Source organism: Phalacrocorax carbo, chromosome 20 (genome assembly GCF_963921805.1).
Source record: "Phalacrocorax carbo chromosome 20, bPhaCar2.1, whole genome shotgun sequence".
Classification (NCBI taxonomy): domain Eukaryota; kingdom Metazoa; phylum Chordata; class Aves; order Suliformes; family Phalacrocoracidae; genus Phalacrocorax; species Phalacrocorax carbo.
The window spans coordinates 6,343,930-6,359,083 of record NC_087532.1 but is presented as its reverse complement, the minus strand read 5'-3'; the positions used below and the strand labels follow the sequence as shown (position 1 = coordinate 6,359,083).

Below are 15,154 nucleotides of genomic sequence, written 5' to 3'. Positions count from 1 at the left end.
GAAGTCAGAGCAACATGGTTCCAGCTGGAGTACAATGCTTACCCCTCGTCATTGATTGGAAATCCAGCTCAGCTCTCCTCCACACTTGTATTTTCTCCAGGGCTGGTAGGAAAGGCAGTGTCTCAACTTAAGGTACTGCTTAACAAGTGAAAATCTGTTCACATACCATGCTACGGCCCTGCAAAGGTTCAAGGTTATGCAGGCCCATTTCTTCTTGTCCACACTAAAGGATAAAACCATGCTTACACATCCAGAGACCCTACATTGTCTCCTAACCTTGAAGAGTTACAGCATAGGTGGGAGACCTAATATGCACTCTAGCCGCTGAGTCAGATGGTTATATATATCTCTCGTGCAGAGCAGATTTGTAAGTTGCCGCTAACAGGTAAGTGCAATTCGATGGGACTATGCTTTCATTCCCTCAAATTTGAAAAGGAAGTTCTCAATCACTCTGTCATTCTAACCACTATTCTTTCCCACCCCCCTTTTAAAGAATGAAAAGGGTATCGTGAAAAGACACACATAGCTATGTAATCTGAAAAGAAAGTGACAGCAGGCCTGTGAAATCAATGCCCACTGTTTTTTTAAAACATATTTGAATGCCAGAAAGCCTCCTGTCAAACTGCACTCTGTTTCCAAACTATGCTTATCTCATTCTCTTCTATGAAAGCATCTGAGCCTCAGTCATCCCTGTTTGCAAACAGCCCGCTCGTCCTTCTCACATGCCAACTGCTTCAGTGATCACCACAAACTGGGGAGTAAACTCAGTTACTAAAGCCACAGGAGATAGTAATGCAGTGTTGCAATTATCCTTGGGAACTGCCTTTCACACTTCACCAAGTGTACCGTGAACAGAAAGATCCCATTATTTTTTCTGGACAAGTAGAAGTTGGCAACTAAGAGTGAACAAAGCATGGCTGCCTTCTTTAGGGTGCCTATCACTGCATGAAGTGTAACCACAAAACACAGTGACTGGTGTTCTGAAGAAGCACTCCTTGCATCCCAGGAATATCCAGCCAACTGGTAATGTATCACAAAAGGGTGATATAAAGGAATTGAATTGTGAAAGGACATGAAACCATCATGTTTATTTCTGCTGTTCTGCTCCATGAACACCTGGAACCCGGCACTGGACTACTTTTATGCTCAAAAATGTAGACATAATCTATTTTCTTGATGACTCATGAGGGTTTTTTTAGTTCTCCATTTCAGTTCTTTCTGCCAGGTACACCAGGTTCTCAACACATTACCTAAAAAAGATCATGGCAGTGTTCTTCACCTCACTCATTCCTAATTTCAGTCTCATTGACATCAGGAAGGGATAGAGTCCTTTAAAAATCATGTTTGTCTGCCTTCCCAAAATTGCCATTCACACCTTCAATGTAACCACTTCTAGGCAGTGGTTACTCTTACTCAAAAGGCAACAAGATTTTATGAAGTGCTTTTAAAGGCTAAAAGAGGTACTCAAGGCAAGCGACAGATTTTGCAAACTGCAAAAATCCAAGAACAATGGGTTTCATATTAGCTTTGATGTTTCCAACTAAAACATTTAACGCACGCTTACTCTATACACATTGCAAGCAACACACTAACACATTAAAACCTGAAACAAATCCAATTAAGCAAACAAAAATGAAGCTGATCAATGTACTTCTGTTGTTAGAAGCAAAAGGAATAGAACAGTTCATGAGAAGTAAATCAAGCCCTTTCAAGTGAATGCCATTTCAGCACTATGATGACAATGACAGACCCATAATAAACATAAGCACCGCACAATGATAATTTTCCGATCCTTGCAGACCAAGGCTGATCCATTTCACATTGCAAGTTGGGACTGGCGATCAGTCCAAGATCACACTTCACCTGCCTCTGAAACAAGGCTTTTCCCCCACTGCTCAGCCTTACAGACCAAACCATCGCTGCCACCGCGCGAGCCTCTCGTTGCCACTTTGGGAGCAACAGGCACGTGCCAAGTGCTCTTCCCTTAACCAGACAGAGGTCAGTTACTGCTCCAGCAGCTGAGGAACGGCCGCACAGCAGCACCCGTGGCATGCTGCCATCCCAGACCCAGCCGGTGTCCCGGGACGGGGTGGTGGGAGCGGGAGGGCTGTCACCCATGGCCCCAGCCCAGGGGAGCCATTTCAGGCCTGCTCTAGCTGGCACAGCCGTGGCACACACCTCAGGCCCCCGCTCAGCATCCCCGACAGCTCCCCGTCACCTCTCCTCGTAGCCACTTACTCACTGCGACAGCCGCCGGCGGACACACCGCTGGGCCTCGCCAGAACCTCAGGGACGGGACGCACGCCTCTGCATGCCCGCGCCTCCGAGCGCAGGGGCAAACCCGCCGCTTTGTCCCCCGCTTAACGGCCAAACCTCAGCAGCGATGGTGCTCCAGCTGGGTCACTGTAAGCAGCTTATCCCCCGCGATTAGCAACGCCGCCTGTCACCAGGGCTGCAGATGGCCACGGGAAAGCCGCTCTCACCCACGGGTAATTAAAGCTGCGGCCTGAAGGCAGCGCCTCAGGAGAGGGGGTGCGCTCTCCTCCTCGCCCTGCGAGGCACCCCAAAGCCGCCATCTCCCCACTCCCATCAGCGGCTCTGGGCAGCGTGGCGGGGCCCCGTGGCCACCCCTGAGAGATGGCGGGCGAGCCCAGCCTGGGCTGGCAGCCATGCTGCGGCCTCCTGCCTGAGGGGTGCTGCTGCTGAGGGAGACACCTGCAGCGGGCGGGTGGTGGTTAATCCTAGAGAGCTGCTAGCTCATCACCAAAAGAAAAACAAAACAAAACCAAACCCAAAAAACCCCAACCAAAACCACAACCTGGCACATCAAGGACCCGAGGATTTAAAATAAAAAAAAAAAGAAAACCAAAACCTGAGCAGCATCACACCCACTGCATGTCGAGGCTGAGGGGACCCCGCTGACAAGCCACAAGGAGCCCCGCGGTGAGGCCAGGCTGCCGGGATCAGCAAGGCTGTGCTGAAGCACAACAGGCTCGATGAATCCCCACACGCCCTAATAAACCAGGTATCGATCCAAGAGCATGTTGGTGCTTACCGTAAGCACTGCCGAAACAAACACCCTCCTCCTCAGAAGCCAGGAGAGGGGCCTTGTTTTTATCATCACCTCTCTGAATCACTGCCTAAAATAGCTATCCTTGAGGCACAGTAAGCCTCCTGCCTTACTCTGCTCCCCTGAGCTCCCAGACGTGCTGAATTCTCCACAGAAAAGTGCCCAGCGGGTTAGCTAGATGGGTATTAATAGATTTTGTGGAGAATGGCTGGGAAGGCCTTGCTAGATGTAACTCTTTGTTCAAATATACAAAAAGCATTACATTCAAAACAGTTGTTTTCAGTCTGTGCTTCACAGGTCTAAGGAAAAAAAAAGCCTGAGTATTTAAATGCATTATTCAGGGATCCGTGGGTCACTGTACAGTTCTGAAGAGCTGAAAAAATACATTAACTGAATGAAGGCCCACTCTGCAATTCCACAAGCCCCAGGAATTTCTGCCTACCTATTCCTCTTTCCTCCCCATCTGATCACAAGAGCAGACTGATTCCTATTCCTATGCCTGCAAAACGAACGCACAACACTCACATTGGGAGAGTAAACCAGACTATTGCACTTCTATGGCATTTACCATGTGCTTGGTCCAAGCATAAATGGTGATGGTCCAGGTACAGCAGCAGGTCACTGCAGTGCTTGTGCAGTGTAGTGGAGGAAGCATCTGGGTATGTATAAAGTGATCAAACTTGGGAGAATATTGCTTGGTTTTAAAAATATAAATGACATGGTTCTAGAGGTTAGAGCAAAGGTAACAGGGCTCTTGGTCCTGAAGAATCAATGCAGCAGCAGGTCTTGTCAAGAGAAATGTATTTGTAGAGTAACAGATGTAAACTTTGAAAATGAAACTACTTCAGAAAAACACAGATCTTACTAGTATTTTCTTTCTGCCAAAGCTGACATACTCTTTTTCTTCTGAAAAAAAGAACCCCGCTGAACTTTTTTTTTCAGTATCTTACCTGAAAGCCACAGCAGCGCAGATTTATTGTGCATAAGATTATAGTTTAGTTTGTCACACTGCACAGAGCTCACCACTGCAGTGTAAAAACCCTATCTTTTCTCTTCCCCAGTCCTCATTTTACCAGCCCACCTTCCCACCCATACATTTACAAGCAGTACCCTGTACTTGTCTGAGTAGAGTTTAGACTAAAAGCCACCAAAGCCCTTTCCCCCATAATGACTCTCCCTAACTGCATGGCTGCGGTCCCAACCCCTCAGGAATACCGACATTTTCAAATGAGACACAGGTGACCAGTGTAACTTTTTCTAACACAGAAAAACTGTGCTCATTTTATAGTTTTCTTAGAAAAATGTAACATTTCAAGTTCCATTAAGATAGGCAGCTGAAGGTAAAAGTACATTTCAAGGCACAGAGTATCTATAACCTACATTCAACAGCCATTTTAAGGATCCTGAAGGACTTTCAACTTGCATAAAAACATCAGTGATTAATACCCAAGACTGGGAGCACAAGCAGCTCCGTGGCCCAGTAAGGGCATTTTATACCAACCCCAGCTTTGTGCAAACCACCACAGCTAGCATAGGGAGTCACGATTATAAGCTTTAGTTAAGTAACACCACCAATAACAGCCTTCAGGAACTTCCAGATATTTCCTGGAAATGTATCTGCATAAAAACAGACAAACTGTATTGTTTAAGGGCAGTCCAGAAGCCTTTTAAAGACAGCTTGTCCAGGAATATTTTGAGTGGTACCCTTACTTACAATAGAGAGGATGCACAATATAGGACTTGTAAGGCTGCAGAAGGTGCATCCACTCACACATACAGAGGAGGGATTGAGAGGGAAGGAGGAAAGGAAAGCACTGGGATTACAAAGAGTCACAGTGCTTAACATGACATCTCTGAGATCTTCTGGCCTTACTGCAGGAACCCATCTGCCTAACCTTCAGGGAGGCAAAAGAAATGAAAAATCAGATCCTCTCCTGTTTGCTTAGTAGCAGGTCTTGCTCCATCAGAACAGACATGGGAAAAGCGGAAGGCTAGACTGGGTGAGGGAAGCATCCGTCCTTGGTTGCAGAGAGGGCCTCAGTACGGCTGCTGGGCTGCCTTGCTTGAGTCAGGCCACTGTGGAGAGGCATCCTGCTGATCAATTGGCTCATAGGTGTTGCGGTCCCGGCCTGCACAGGTCACACCTGGACAGAGAAGAAAGAGAACAAGCTTGGGAAAAAACCAAAAGCACAAGAACTGAATCCCCTAGAAGAAACCAACAGCTCAGGAGCACACCACATTAGCTGCTCTATCAGCTCCCAAGTGATGGATTCTCTGATCTACACAGGCAGGACGTAAGAAAACTCATCCTTCCAACAACTGCAAAATGACTGAGATACATTTGAACATGCCTCTTCATTCCCTAGGAATTGCCCTTTTAGTAGCCACATGGCTGTGTGGAAAGCAAGACCTGCAATACTACATAGCAGCATAACAGGCTCCTGTAAAAGCATATTTCAGCAAGATCAAGTTTATGAGATCTAGTGGGAAAATGAGCAGACAAAAACAGAAGCAGCAGGAACCATGGGTAGCTGGTAGCACAGATTTAAGAGCATGATTCACCCATGAACCACTCTTCCCAACAACACAGCTATACCCCAAGTCTGCCACACCATGGCGCTCAATTTGAACCCACCAGTGCTCCCAACTGCACTATGAACAATTTGACTGTGGTACAAGAATGGTACAAAATCACGTTTACTGTCCAGGGGATAAGCAGGGAAAGAAGAGAGACAGAGAATGTGCATGGAAAGCTCTTTATCTAGAGGCCAGGCATCTGCAATTGCAAGAAAGCAATCTGAATCACAGGTGGGCACCAAACCATAACAGAGGCTTGTTCTATGCAGCAAGGATGCTGCCAAGCAACAAAAAGGGATTTTGTGTGGAAAGAAAACGAGACAGAGAAGGCCAGGAAAAACGCAATGCTGTTAGGTTCAAAATGAAAATGCCAGACAGCAGAAAGATGAGAGAGGAAATTTGTCAACTGCATTTGACAAAACAACAGCACAGTTTGTACTGAAAATCTTGTGAGGAAAAGAGTTCAGAAGAGGATATGAAACCACAAAGTGTCTGAATTCCAAACCATGCCTGAGAGGAGGCTCTCAGACAGTATCACGCCTGTGTTGGGATAGTGTGCTTGAAAAGGAGTACTCCCAAACTCCAATGATACCTACGCTTTCCATGGGATTCAAATGTCAAGTCCCAGTTACAAGCACAGTGAGCAGCTAAAAAAAGTTGGCACAAACATGGCCCACAGCAAGGCACTGCAGTTGACTCACAGTCCTTCTGACCCAGGTAAGACAGATCTGTCTGGCACTTGCAAAAGCAGCTGATGGAGAAGACATCCACATTCCACCAGTAGAGAGATGCAAACAGCACGTAGCACCCCAAGCCACGGTTTCCTTCCACGGCCTCTCCTCCTCTGCAGGTATCCACCTCTTCACTGGCAGCTGCTTTGCTAGCACCAAAGCAGCACAAGTGACAGCTTTCAAACACTGTAATGCAGTTATACCATCCTCTGTCCTGCACAGCCTTCTTAGGAAGGCAAAAAGATAACTGTGCCAGGCCACTGGTTTTGCCAGTGTGAACTCCCACACAGCAAACAATCCTTGGCGGCTCAACTAGCACCAGGCATGCTTGGCAAAGCTGACTGAGACCCAGGACATCCAGCCACAGCCCCTTCTCTCTGGAAAGGCTGCCACATTATCATTAGCAAGTACAACCAGGAGAAAAATGAGTGCCTCCAGGCAAAGTCCCTCGAAGTAAACATCAATCCCATTTTTCAGGTGACGAAATGGAAGTCCAAAGCAATCAAGGTAGCTAGGGCATGTGATGCCCAGAGAAAACATGGGGTTAGAAATCCAGCTTCTTTCCCTTTCATGCATAATCCAGCTAGAGGGGATGCTGCCTCTACTTTTCCCCAGAAGGAAAAGAAAGGATTGACAAAGAGAGAAGGACACCCAAAGGCTTCCAACAAGCACACACAAATGCAGGAGGAGGAAGAGAGGAAAAGCCTCTCAGTTATATTGAAAAAGAGAGACAGCAGTGGTATCAATACCATTGTGGGCAAAATGGCTGTCAGACGAGGACTCCGGGTCTGCAAGGGAAGAGAGGAAGAATGTAAGTTTAAGGCCTAAGACACACCAGAACCACAAAAGGGGAGAACAGACATGAGCAAGAGAGGGCAAGCACCCCCTCTCCCTGGAAAGGGGGGCAGAATCCAGCTGCACAGAGCTCAGGCTGAAGGGTCCAAAGTGCAGGGTGGTCTCCCTAACACCAGAGGAGGTGGCCCACACTGATGTGGAGGCAGAGGAAGCGTCCTACCTATGTTAAAAGTGTACTCTCCTCCACGCTCCTGATACATTCGGTATACCAAATAGCAGGACACAGGTTTGAGGAGGAGGCTGAAGATGGCCATGCCCATACTGAAACGATTCACATCAGTGAGATAGTTGTTTGGAGGATAGACAACAGAGATGTGAATGATGTCTGTGAGGACTGTGAGCAGCAGGCCAGTCAGGAACTGGAAAAAAAGAGAGAATGGGACATGAACTGAATAGGGGATTAACCACTAGGAGTAACAGTTACAGCATCTATTTCTTGTGAGATCTGTGTTCACACAATCATGCCTTTGCCCCAGTATCAAACATTGCTAACCCTTGACACTGCCCCAGGTAGACAGAGGTTCCTAAAGGAATGATCTTGTATTTCGTGCATTTGCTTCACATCTGTCAGGCACCTTCTCACGATATCTCTTTAATGTTCAGAGAAGGGTTTTATAAAGCCCCTCCAACTCAAGCATATTAAATGCTTTGAGTTCTCACCTGGCATTACAAGTCACAGTTACAAGCAGGCAAAAAAAGTAAGAATCAAGTATGCTTCACCTCTGAGAAGCAAAATAAGTGACAGTGAATGCTTTTCACCATGTTTTACAGTGCTCATAGATTTATAGGCTCTCTTAAGAAAAACCAAAACAACCCAAACATGGAATTTGACTTGTTCACTGCTGTACTGGGAACAGCTGACAGCCATCACTGACTCAGAGAAGCTGTCTCTGCCCTCCACCCTCTCCCTGAGCAGCCTCATGGAAGCAAATACCCTCACACTCACCATAATGATGGCATCGAGGGAATCTCGCTGCACAATGGCCCAGATCCCCACTGCAAGGACACTGAAATTTCCCCAGGCATAGGAGGCTTGAAACATGTCATTCATGCATCCCCTACCAAACAAGACAAAAAAAACCCAGCCCACATTCACAATAAGCCTCCAACAGTTTGTTTGCATCCAGCCCTGTTCCCATACAAACACCTCACCCTTAGATTTAGGTTCTCCTTGCACACAGACAGGCACAAGCAGGGAGCGCTGACTGCCCAAGCATGTCCCATACCTATTTTGAAGGAATACCCTCTTCTTACCCAGGCCAGGCCAGTTACCAATCACTCACCACACTGTGAGCAGCCAGTGTACCACGATGATGGCCTATGAAAAAAAAAGAGAGTAAGACAGTTCAGCAAATTGGGAGAACTGTAGGAGGACTGACATGAAATGACACCATCTTGTTTCTGAGGGACGGGTGGAAGAGTGCCCTGGACCCATGAACCAGTGCAGAAAGCTGGCGTAGCAACTGGGACAGTGAAGACAAAAACATTTTTCTCTGCTTCTGTTGCTGAGTATTTCCTGTGGTGCTACACTGTAGTCATTCATTATTGTTGTCATCTCCGTCAACAGTTGATTCAGGGCCCACTTAGGCTTTTGTAAATGGGTTATTGATTTTGGAGTTCCAGAAGAGTTTGTACAGAAAGCCCAGCAATCCGATTCACTCTATGTTAGCACAGTTTATACACGACCAATCTGGCACTCCACCACCAAGAAGTCCATGCAAAGTCATGCCTGCAGCTCCCAGCAATTTCACTCCAGTCCCTGTAAATCCTCCTTTTACCTCCTTCCAGTCTGTTCAGAGTGGCTCAATGTCACTGCAGTATTAACAGACCCAAATGCATCTTCTCGGAACCCGAGAACCTGATCCTGACATAGTACACAGCTCTTTTCTTTCCCAGTGAAGCCACCAGAACCCAAATGCCAGCAGTGCCCTAAGTAGCAATAAGACAATGCTGGCACAGATTCTGTACTTTGCAAGTGTCCCTAATGATCCTGATCCTTGTGCCCAAAGGGACAAATCCAAGCAGAACTCATCTTACTGTAACAAGTGACACAAGGATTCTCTTCACCAGCACTTGACATTTCTGTAACCAAGGAGACATACTCTACATGTTTATTAAGACAGCAGATAGGAACAAGAATATACCATTTTCAGTCTTTTTCTATACATATATCCATGTGCTCACTTGCTTCTGAGCCTGCTGGCCAATTGCAACAAAGGGAGATCAGTCATATTCACGCTCTAAACGTTTGTGAAAACAAGACGACAGGGTCTATTAGCAGCCTCTCAAAAGAAAGGTTGAAGCCTGGACTTATCAGAGGATCCACAGGAAACAGGCACTCTTCCATTTTTTCTAGGTGTGAGAAAGGCTCCAACTGGCATTTATACTGACCTCGGTATTAAAAAAAAACAACCCACCACTAAAATCCCTCTGAAGCACACTCCTCCACAAAAAAAAAAAAAAAAATAATCTGGAAATGAGTAAGTAGCAAAAGGCTAAATTCCTCAGTGAACACAGGAAAGCTGTATGTGGACAGGAGCATTAAGAGACTAAAAAAAAAATATTAAGATCTATGTTCACAGACTTAAAACACCTACCTGTGCTCTAACTTAATCCAAAACTAGTTGCTCGAGAAGAGAGTTAGTAACCAATGAACAGGTGACATGAGTTAAGGGCAGCCAGGAAACCAACAGGAGTGACGCATCTGCTGTGGCTCACCCTGCTCTGCCAAGATACCACAATTTAGATGCCTTGCGACAAGACAGAGCTCTTGCTTCACTGCAGTTCCCTAGCACATCTACTGAGCATCCACCCTGGGCAGTCTAGGTTTTGCCGTAACTTCAAACACTGCTTAAACAGATTTTTTTATTATTTTTTAATTGTTCGTGAAGGCCTACAAAATCCTTCGCCCCCCCCAACCCCCTTTCCCTTCTCCCCAGTTGTGCCATGGAGACCAGGCAGAAACTGCTAATCAGGAAAATACAAGACATTCTTGGATAAGAATGTAGACATGCAAATAGCATTTACTCAGGAGACTATCATAACATCAGGGAAATTCTTAATTAGGTAGTATTTAATTGCATGTTACATACCCGCAAGACCCCTCAAGGCTCACCAGTTAACATAATTAGGCAGGGTGGCTTTTTTTTTTTTAAAGCTGTCTAGATCAATATTGCAGTTATTAAATTATGAAGCAAGCTTAATTCATCAGCATAAAGTCAGGTAAACTAGGGCTGATAGTATGAAAGGCTGCTGAAATAAAACCAAGACATTCACCTCCTGGTTATTAGTTCAATTTACCCGGCAGTTCTTCAGGGCACTATGGAATTAGCTGGTGGTCTTGGTACTCTTGAACATACAAAACCTAGTGTTAATGACAAACATTCCTTAAAGCTACAGTCACTATGTGAGATCAGATAATTTGCAGGCAGTCTCCTGATGAGACAGCAGCAGAATTCAAATTTTTTCCATCTGTTCAAGGACTTAAGTCTGTACCTAAGAAAGGGATAAATTTGTTCTTTTGAGAAGATAACTCCTAAGACTGGAACTAGTGCTGAGAGCAGAAAATAAGAAAGGTGGGACCTTTGCCCCCATCCCTTCTGGGCAGAAGGATGACCACGTGATTAAAAGCATCCTACTGGAAACTGGGGACAGCTAAGGGGAATTCCTAGCTCCTCTGCAAATCCCAGCATGTGATGGAACTAATTGCCAAGCACAAAAAAAGCCTGGGTCTCATTACATGGGAAACTCTTCGGAACAGAAACTCACTCCTTTAAACACGTTTCAGCACAGAACCTAGCACAAGGCTGAATTTTGACTAAGTTGAAAATTACATGGCTCCAAATTACAGTTATTTTCTTGTAATATCTAACTTTTAAAATTTAACTTACTTGGGGCAGGGGGTGTGGGGTGGGGTGAGCTCATCTACCCTGTGAGATATTCACCTGAGGATATACTAACCAAAAATCTAGACCCGAGAGGCCACCTGTGAGTGAGCCACCTGTGAGGATGCTCCTCATTATTATAGAAGAGTGATAATGAGAGCGGTTAGGCAGTGGAACAGGCTATCCAGCAGGGTTGTCATGGCTCTATCCTTAGAAATTCTTATAAGTCAGCTGAATTTTGAGTTGAGCTATTTGGTCTAACTTTGAAGTTAGCTTTGCTTTGAGCAGGAGATTAGACTAGATGGCATAGAGAGCCTCTTTTAATCTAACTTATTCTGTGACCTACCATTTAAAAATACCAAAGTATAAAACATGTTTCTAGGCACATGGATTGTAGGGCACAGTCCAGGCTTGATCAAACTCAAACTCTGTATTTCAAGGCTGGGCATAGTTATTGCAATAATCCTAGGTGTCAAGCATTCACTGCAAAATACGGCTATGCTGCTTCTCACATGCTTTGCTGAGCATTACTATCAGAGCTGAGCCAGCAGATGCTGTTTCATGAGCATGATCCTCATCCACTCTAGGGCAAAGCCTGCTACATTAATTTCATAGCTCTGGAAGTAACTTAAAGAGAGCCCTCAAGGCTAAGACCTGGCTACGTTCTGGCACAAACACAGCTCAGTCATGCAGTTTTCTTGGAGCTATTTCTATCACGAGGCTCATCTTTTGTAATCTCACAGAAACTGTAAGTAGATCATGCCAGTGAAGAGCAGCAGGGTGTGTTATTTCCAGTCCCTTTCTGAATAAGGATCTTTCCCACCTTTGCAATATGTTTTGGGGAAGCAGGCCCTAACTCAGGAATGCTACAAAAATACAGGTGCACTTATAAATTTGATATTCCGCAGCTTTTCAGCCTCAGTACCAGCAGACTTGACAACAAGGAATTTCTTAATGCTAAAAACAGTTTGCCCAGGACGAGCTCACTCTTACCTAGGAAGAGATTTGGGAATGGTTGTCTGAAACCAGAGAAGAAAGGCAACGTTTTAGTTGTGTTGTCATGGTGACTCATTCATTCAGAAAGTCTGTTTTTCAGCTCCCCTAGCTCCACCTCCCATGGTAAAACATGTATTTCAGGTTGGCAAACTTTTTAATTAAATGTCCTTATTTTCCATTGTTGTTTTAGCATTGGGGGTAAAAAAATAAAACTAAATTAAAAAACAAAGCAGAAGGCAAGATCTTTTAATCTTCCTAGTGTCCTGGGAATCACACAATAGTCCAAAACTGTCAGAGCAAAGTATCAGATAGGGACTGCTGTTACAGTCTGGAAGCTGAGAAGTCCATTTGCTTACTTGCCTCGAAGAAGGGAAGCTGCTTTTCTTGGTGAACCAGTAAGAGGGGGAGCTTTGATTTAGCACAGCCACATGAAAGCCTGCCTGTACAAAGCTTAATTCATAACGGTAGCTGAGGTAACACTATCCTCCCACCCAGCCTGTAGGCAAGCTGCTCCCAGGCCACTGCTCACAGATTTACGAATCAATAGCAGGAAAAATCCTGATGTGATCAGTGATGCTTTCATTCTCTGGGCAAAGTTTTAAAGAAAGCATCTGAAACTCGCTGTACCAAACAAGATACACAAAGTTGTTAAGCTGGAAAAAGGCATATACACCTAGAAATCTCAGGGCTCTGAAAATATGAAAGACAAAAAAAGAGTCACCTGTCTGGTATGAGGGAAGGCGCAAAAAAGAGATTTTAGCATCCTCCAGGTTCTCCGCAAGGATGTGCTTCTTCCCAAAGTGAAAAGTGTAACGTAACTGTGATAAGTCCCTTATTTCCCATTTCTCTAGTTACCAGATATTCACTGAAATCTTCAGACTGCCCCAGTTGAAGCCCCACCCCCCCCAACAGAGAAGCAACTTCAGTTATCTACCAGATGATAACCCCAAAGTGGGAAGGTCTTTCTAAGATATTTCGCCTGACAAGCAAAAACTTTGCCTCCTCAGGATCCTGTGCAGTGCTGATCCTGGATTAGCTCTGGTCAGCTGAGCTGGAAGCCTCCACGGACACAAGTTAATAATCAGCTGCTGTCCCAAGCCAGTCCTTGGCCACTTCAGCAACTGCCCTGAAGTAAGAGAGAACCCTGGAATCACTGCCGGCCGTCCTACAGGGCCAAGAGCTTTTTGCAAAGTTTGCCGACGTGATGAAAAAGTTTAGGAACACCAGTCCTTCCTCCTCGGGGGCCTCCGCATGCCCTGCCCAGGCCCTCAGGCAGGTCCTGGACCAGGCGGGAGAGGGGAGAGGGGAGGCCGGGCCCAGCGCCCGCTCCCGGGGCCGCCGCCCCGCCGCCCCGCGCCCACCCGCTCCCGGAGCCGCGGCCGAGGAAAGGAAGAAGAAGAAGAAGAAGAAGAAGAAGAAGAGCGCTGCCGCCGCCCCGACACACTCCCCCTCGCATCGCTCCCGCTCCTCACGGCGGCCCCGCCGCCGGCTCTCTCCGAGCCCGCGGAGACCGAGCGGGCCGCCGGAAAGGGCCCTCCCCGCCAGGGAAGACCGGGAGCGGCTCGGCCCCGCGGCCCCTACCTTGAGGTTAACGGCGGGCAGCTCCATGGCAGCGGCTCCCGGCGGCGGGGCCGCCTCACGCGGGGCCGGGCCCGGCCCCGCCGCCACGGCCTGGCCCAGGGGAGGGCGGCGGGGCGGGAGGAGGCGGGACACCGCCCCGCCGCGCCCCACGGAGCCGCCCCGCCCGGCCCTACGGCGGGTCCCGGCCCTACGGCGGGTCCCGGCCCCACGGCGGGCCCTCGGTGCGGGGCGATGGGGCGGCCCCTGCCCTCAGCCGTGGCCCCGGCCGCCGCGGCCGATGCGCTGTGGCTCCGGAGCGTGCCTTCGTGGCCTGGGTGGCGAGTGGTGGTTTCTTGCCAGACGGCCGAACTCCAGCCGAGGAAACAGCCCGGGTGCTGTGGCTACCTGGTGCGCATTGCCCAGCACCTGCTTCCGAAACAGAAAGCCACCACCGGGTTACAAGTGTACCTGGATGGGCTTGTTGACTCCAAACACCCGGCCAGGCGGGTCGTGCTGCTGCCTACACTGCTGCTACAATGCAGCTGAGGGAAGCTTTGCCAGCATACGCGGGCTGCAGTCAGAGTCCGGGACGGCTAAAGCGTGTATAGGACTTAGCAGCTTTCTGGAGGAAGAGGAAGCTTTTGTGCACACATCCGTACTGTGGCAAAAAGGTGAGGGGTGACAAAGGGACTCTTGATAAACACCAATGAAAAAGCAACTGCGAGGCGCTAGCTGTGCTCAGCTGTATCACACGACGAGCAAGTCAAGTTCAGGTCAATCCTTGCGGTTGAGCACTGAGTCTCTAGCCATGTTGCTAGAATGGCTGGCAGATACTTAGTTGTCTCCTTCGGCTCTAGATTTTTCCCTAGAACTAGGTGACTGAACTCTTTGCCTAAAAGCCTGGTACATATCACACGTTCTTAATCTCTCATTCTGAAAGAAACTTCTCCCATTTTAGAGCTAGGGAAGTTGATAAGGGACCAACCCAACCCCACACAGTACAGTTATAACTTATCATTTCCTGTCCAGTTCATAATAGCAGTCTTCTCCCCACATATGGTAAATGAACTAACAGAGCCAAGAAGTCAGTACAACCCCTCTCAAACCCTTGCCCAATGTATGCTTTACCCGTCTGCAGTGTAAGACTACAATGTTTTACTGGGTCAGTTGCTTTCTTGTCATCATGTATGCTTACAGAAAAGACGGGGCCTCTAAGGAATGAGCAAGGAGTCAGAAGTTCATTGCAGAAGCTGAATGTGGAAATGTACGAGTCATCCTTCAATCTCATTTCCAGTTCAAGCAGTGCAGTGCAAGGTTATGCATGAGAATCATGCAGTACTGAACCTACACCCTGACATTTTCAAACAAGCCACAAATGTAGCCCTATGTAGCCTGTTCTTCACTGCACCCCGAGTGCTATTCAATGCTAATATGCAGCACACTTGACTATGTCCCAAGGCAAAGTATTAAATGTCAAAATG

General features: G+C 47.2%; 1 protein-coding gene across 5 annotated transcripts; it reads right to left on the bottom strand.

The window, feature by feature from the left end:
* Positions 1–4,318: 4,318 nt before the first annotated feature.
* Positions 4,319–14,286, bottom strand: AGTRAP (angiotensin II receptor associated protein). 5 transcript variants are annotated; one of them, XM_064470129.1, is made up of 6 exons: positions 14,142–14,286; positions 8,460–8,551; positions 8,180–8,291; positions 7,394–7,592; positions 7,128–7,166; positions 4,319–5,214 (listed from the first exon to the last, which is right to left on the bottom strand). In XM_064470129.1, exons 3-6 carry the CDS (start codon positions 8,282–8,284, stop codon positions 5,108–5,110), a joined length of 450 nt encoding a protein of 149 aa, XP_064326199.1. In that variant the 5' UTR covers positions 8,285–8,291; positions 8,460–8,551; positions 14,142–14,286; the 3' UTR covers positions 4,319–5,107. The 5 variants fall into 5 exon arrangements, with proteins under 5 accessions (XP_064326199.1, XP_064326200.1, XP_064326198.1 ...); XM_064470130.1 differs by having other exon boundaries at positions 8,488–8,551; XM_064470128.1 differs by having other exon boundaries at positions 8,517–8,551; positions 14,142–14,285.
* Between the last annotated feature and the right edge of the window lie 868 nt (positions 14,287–15,154).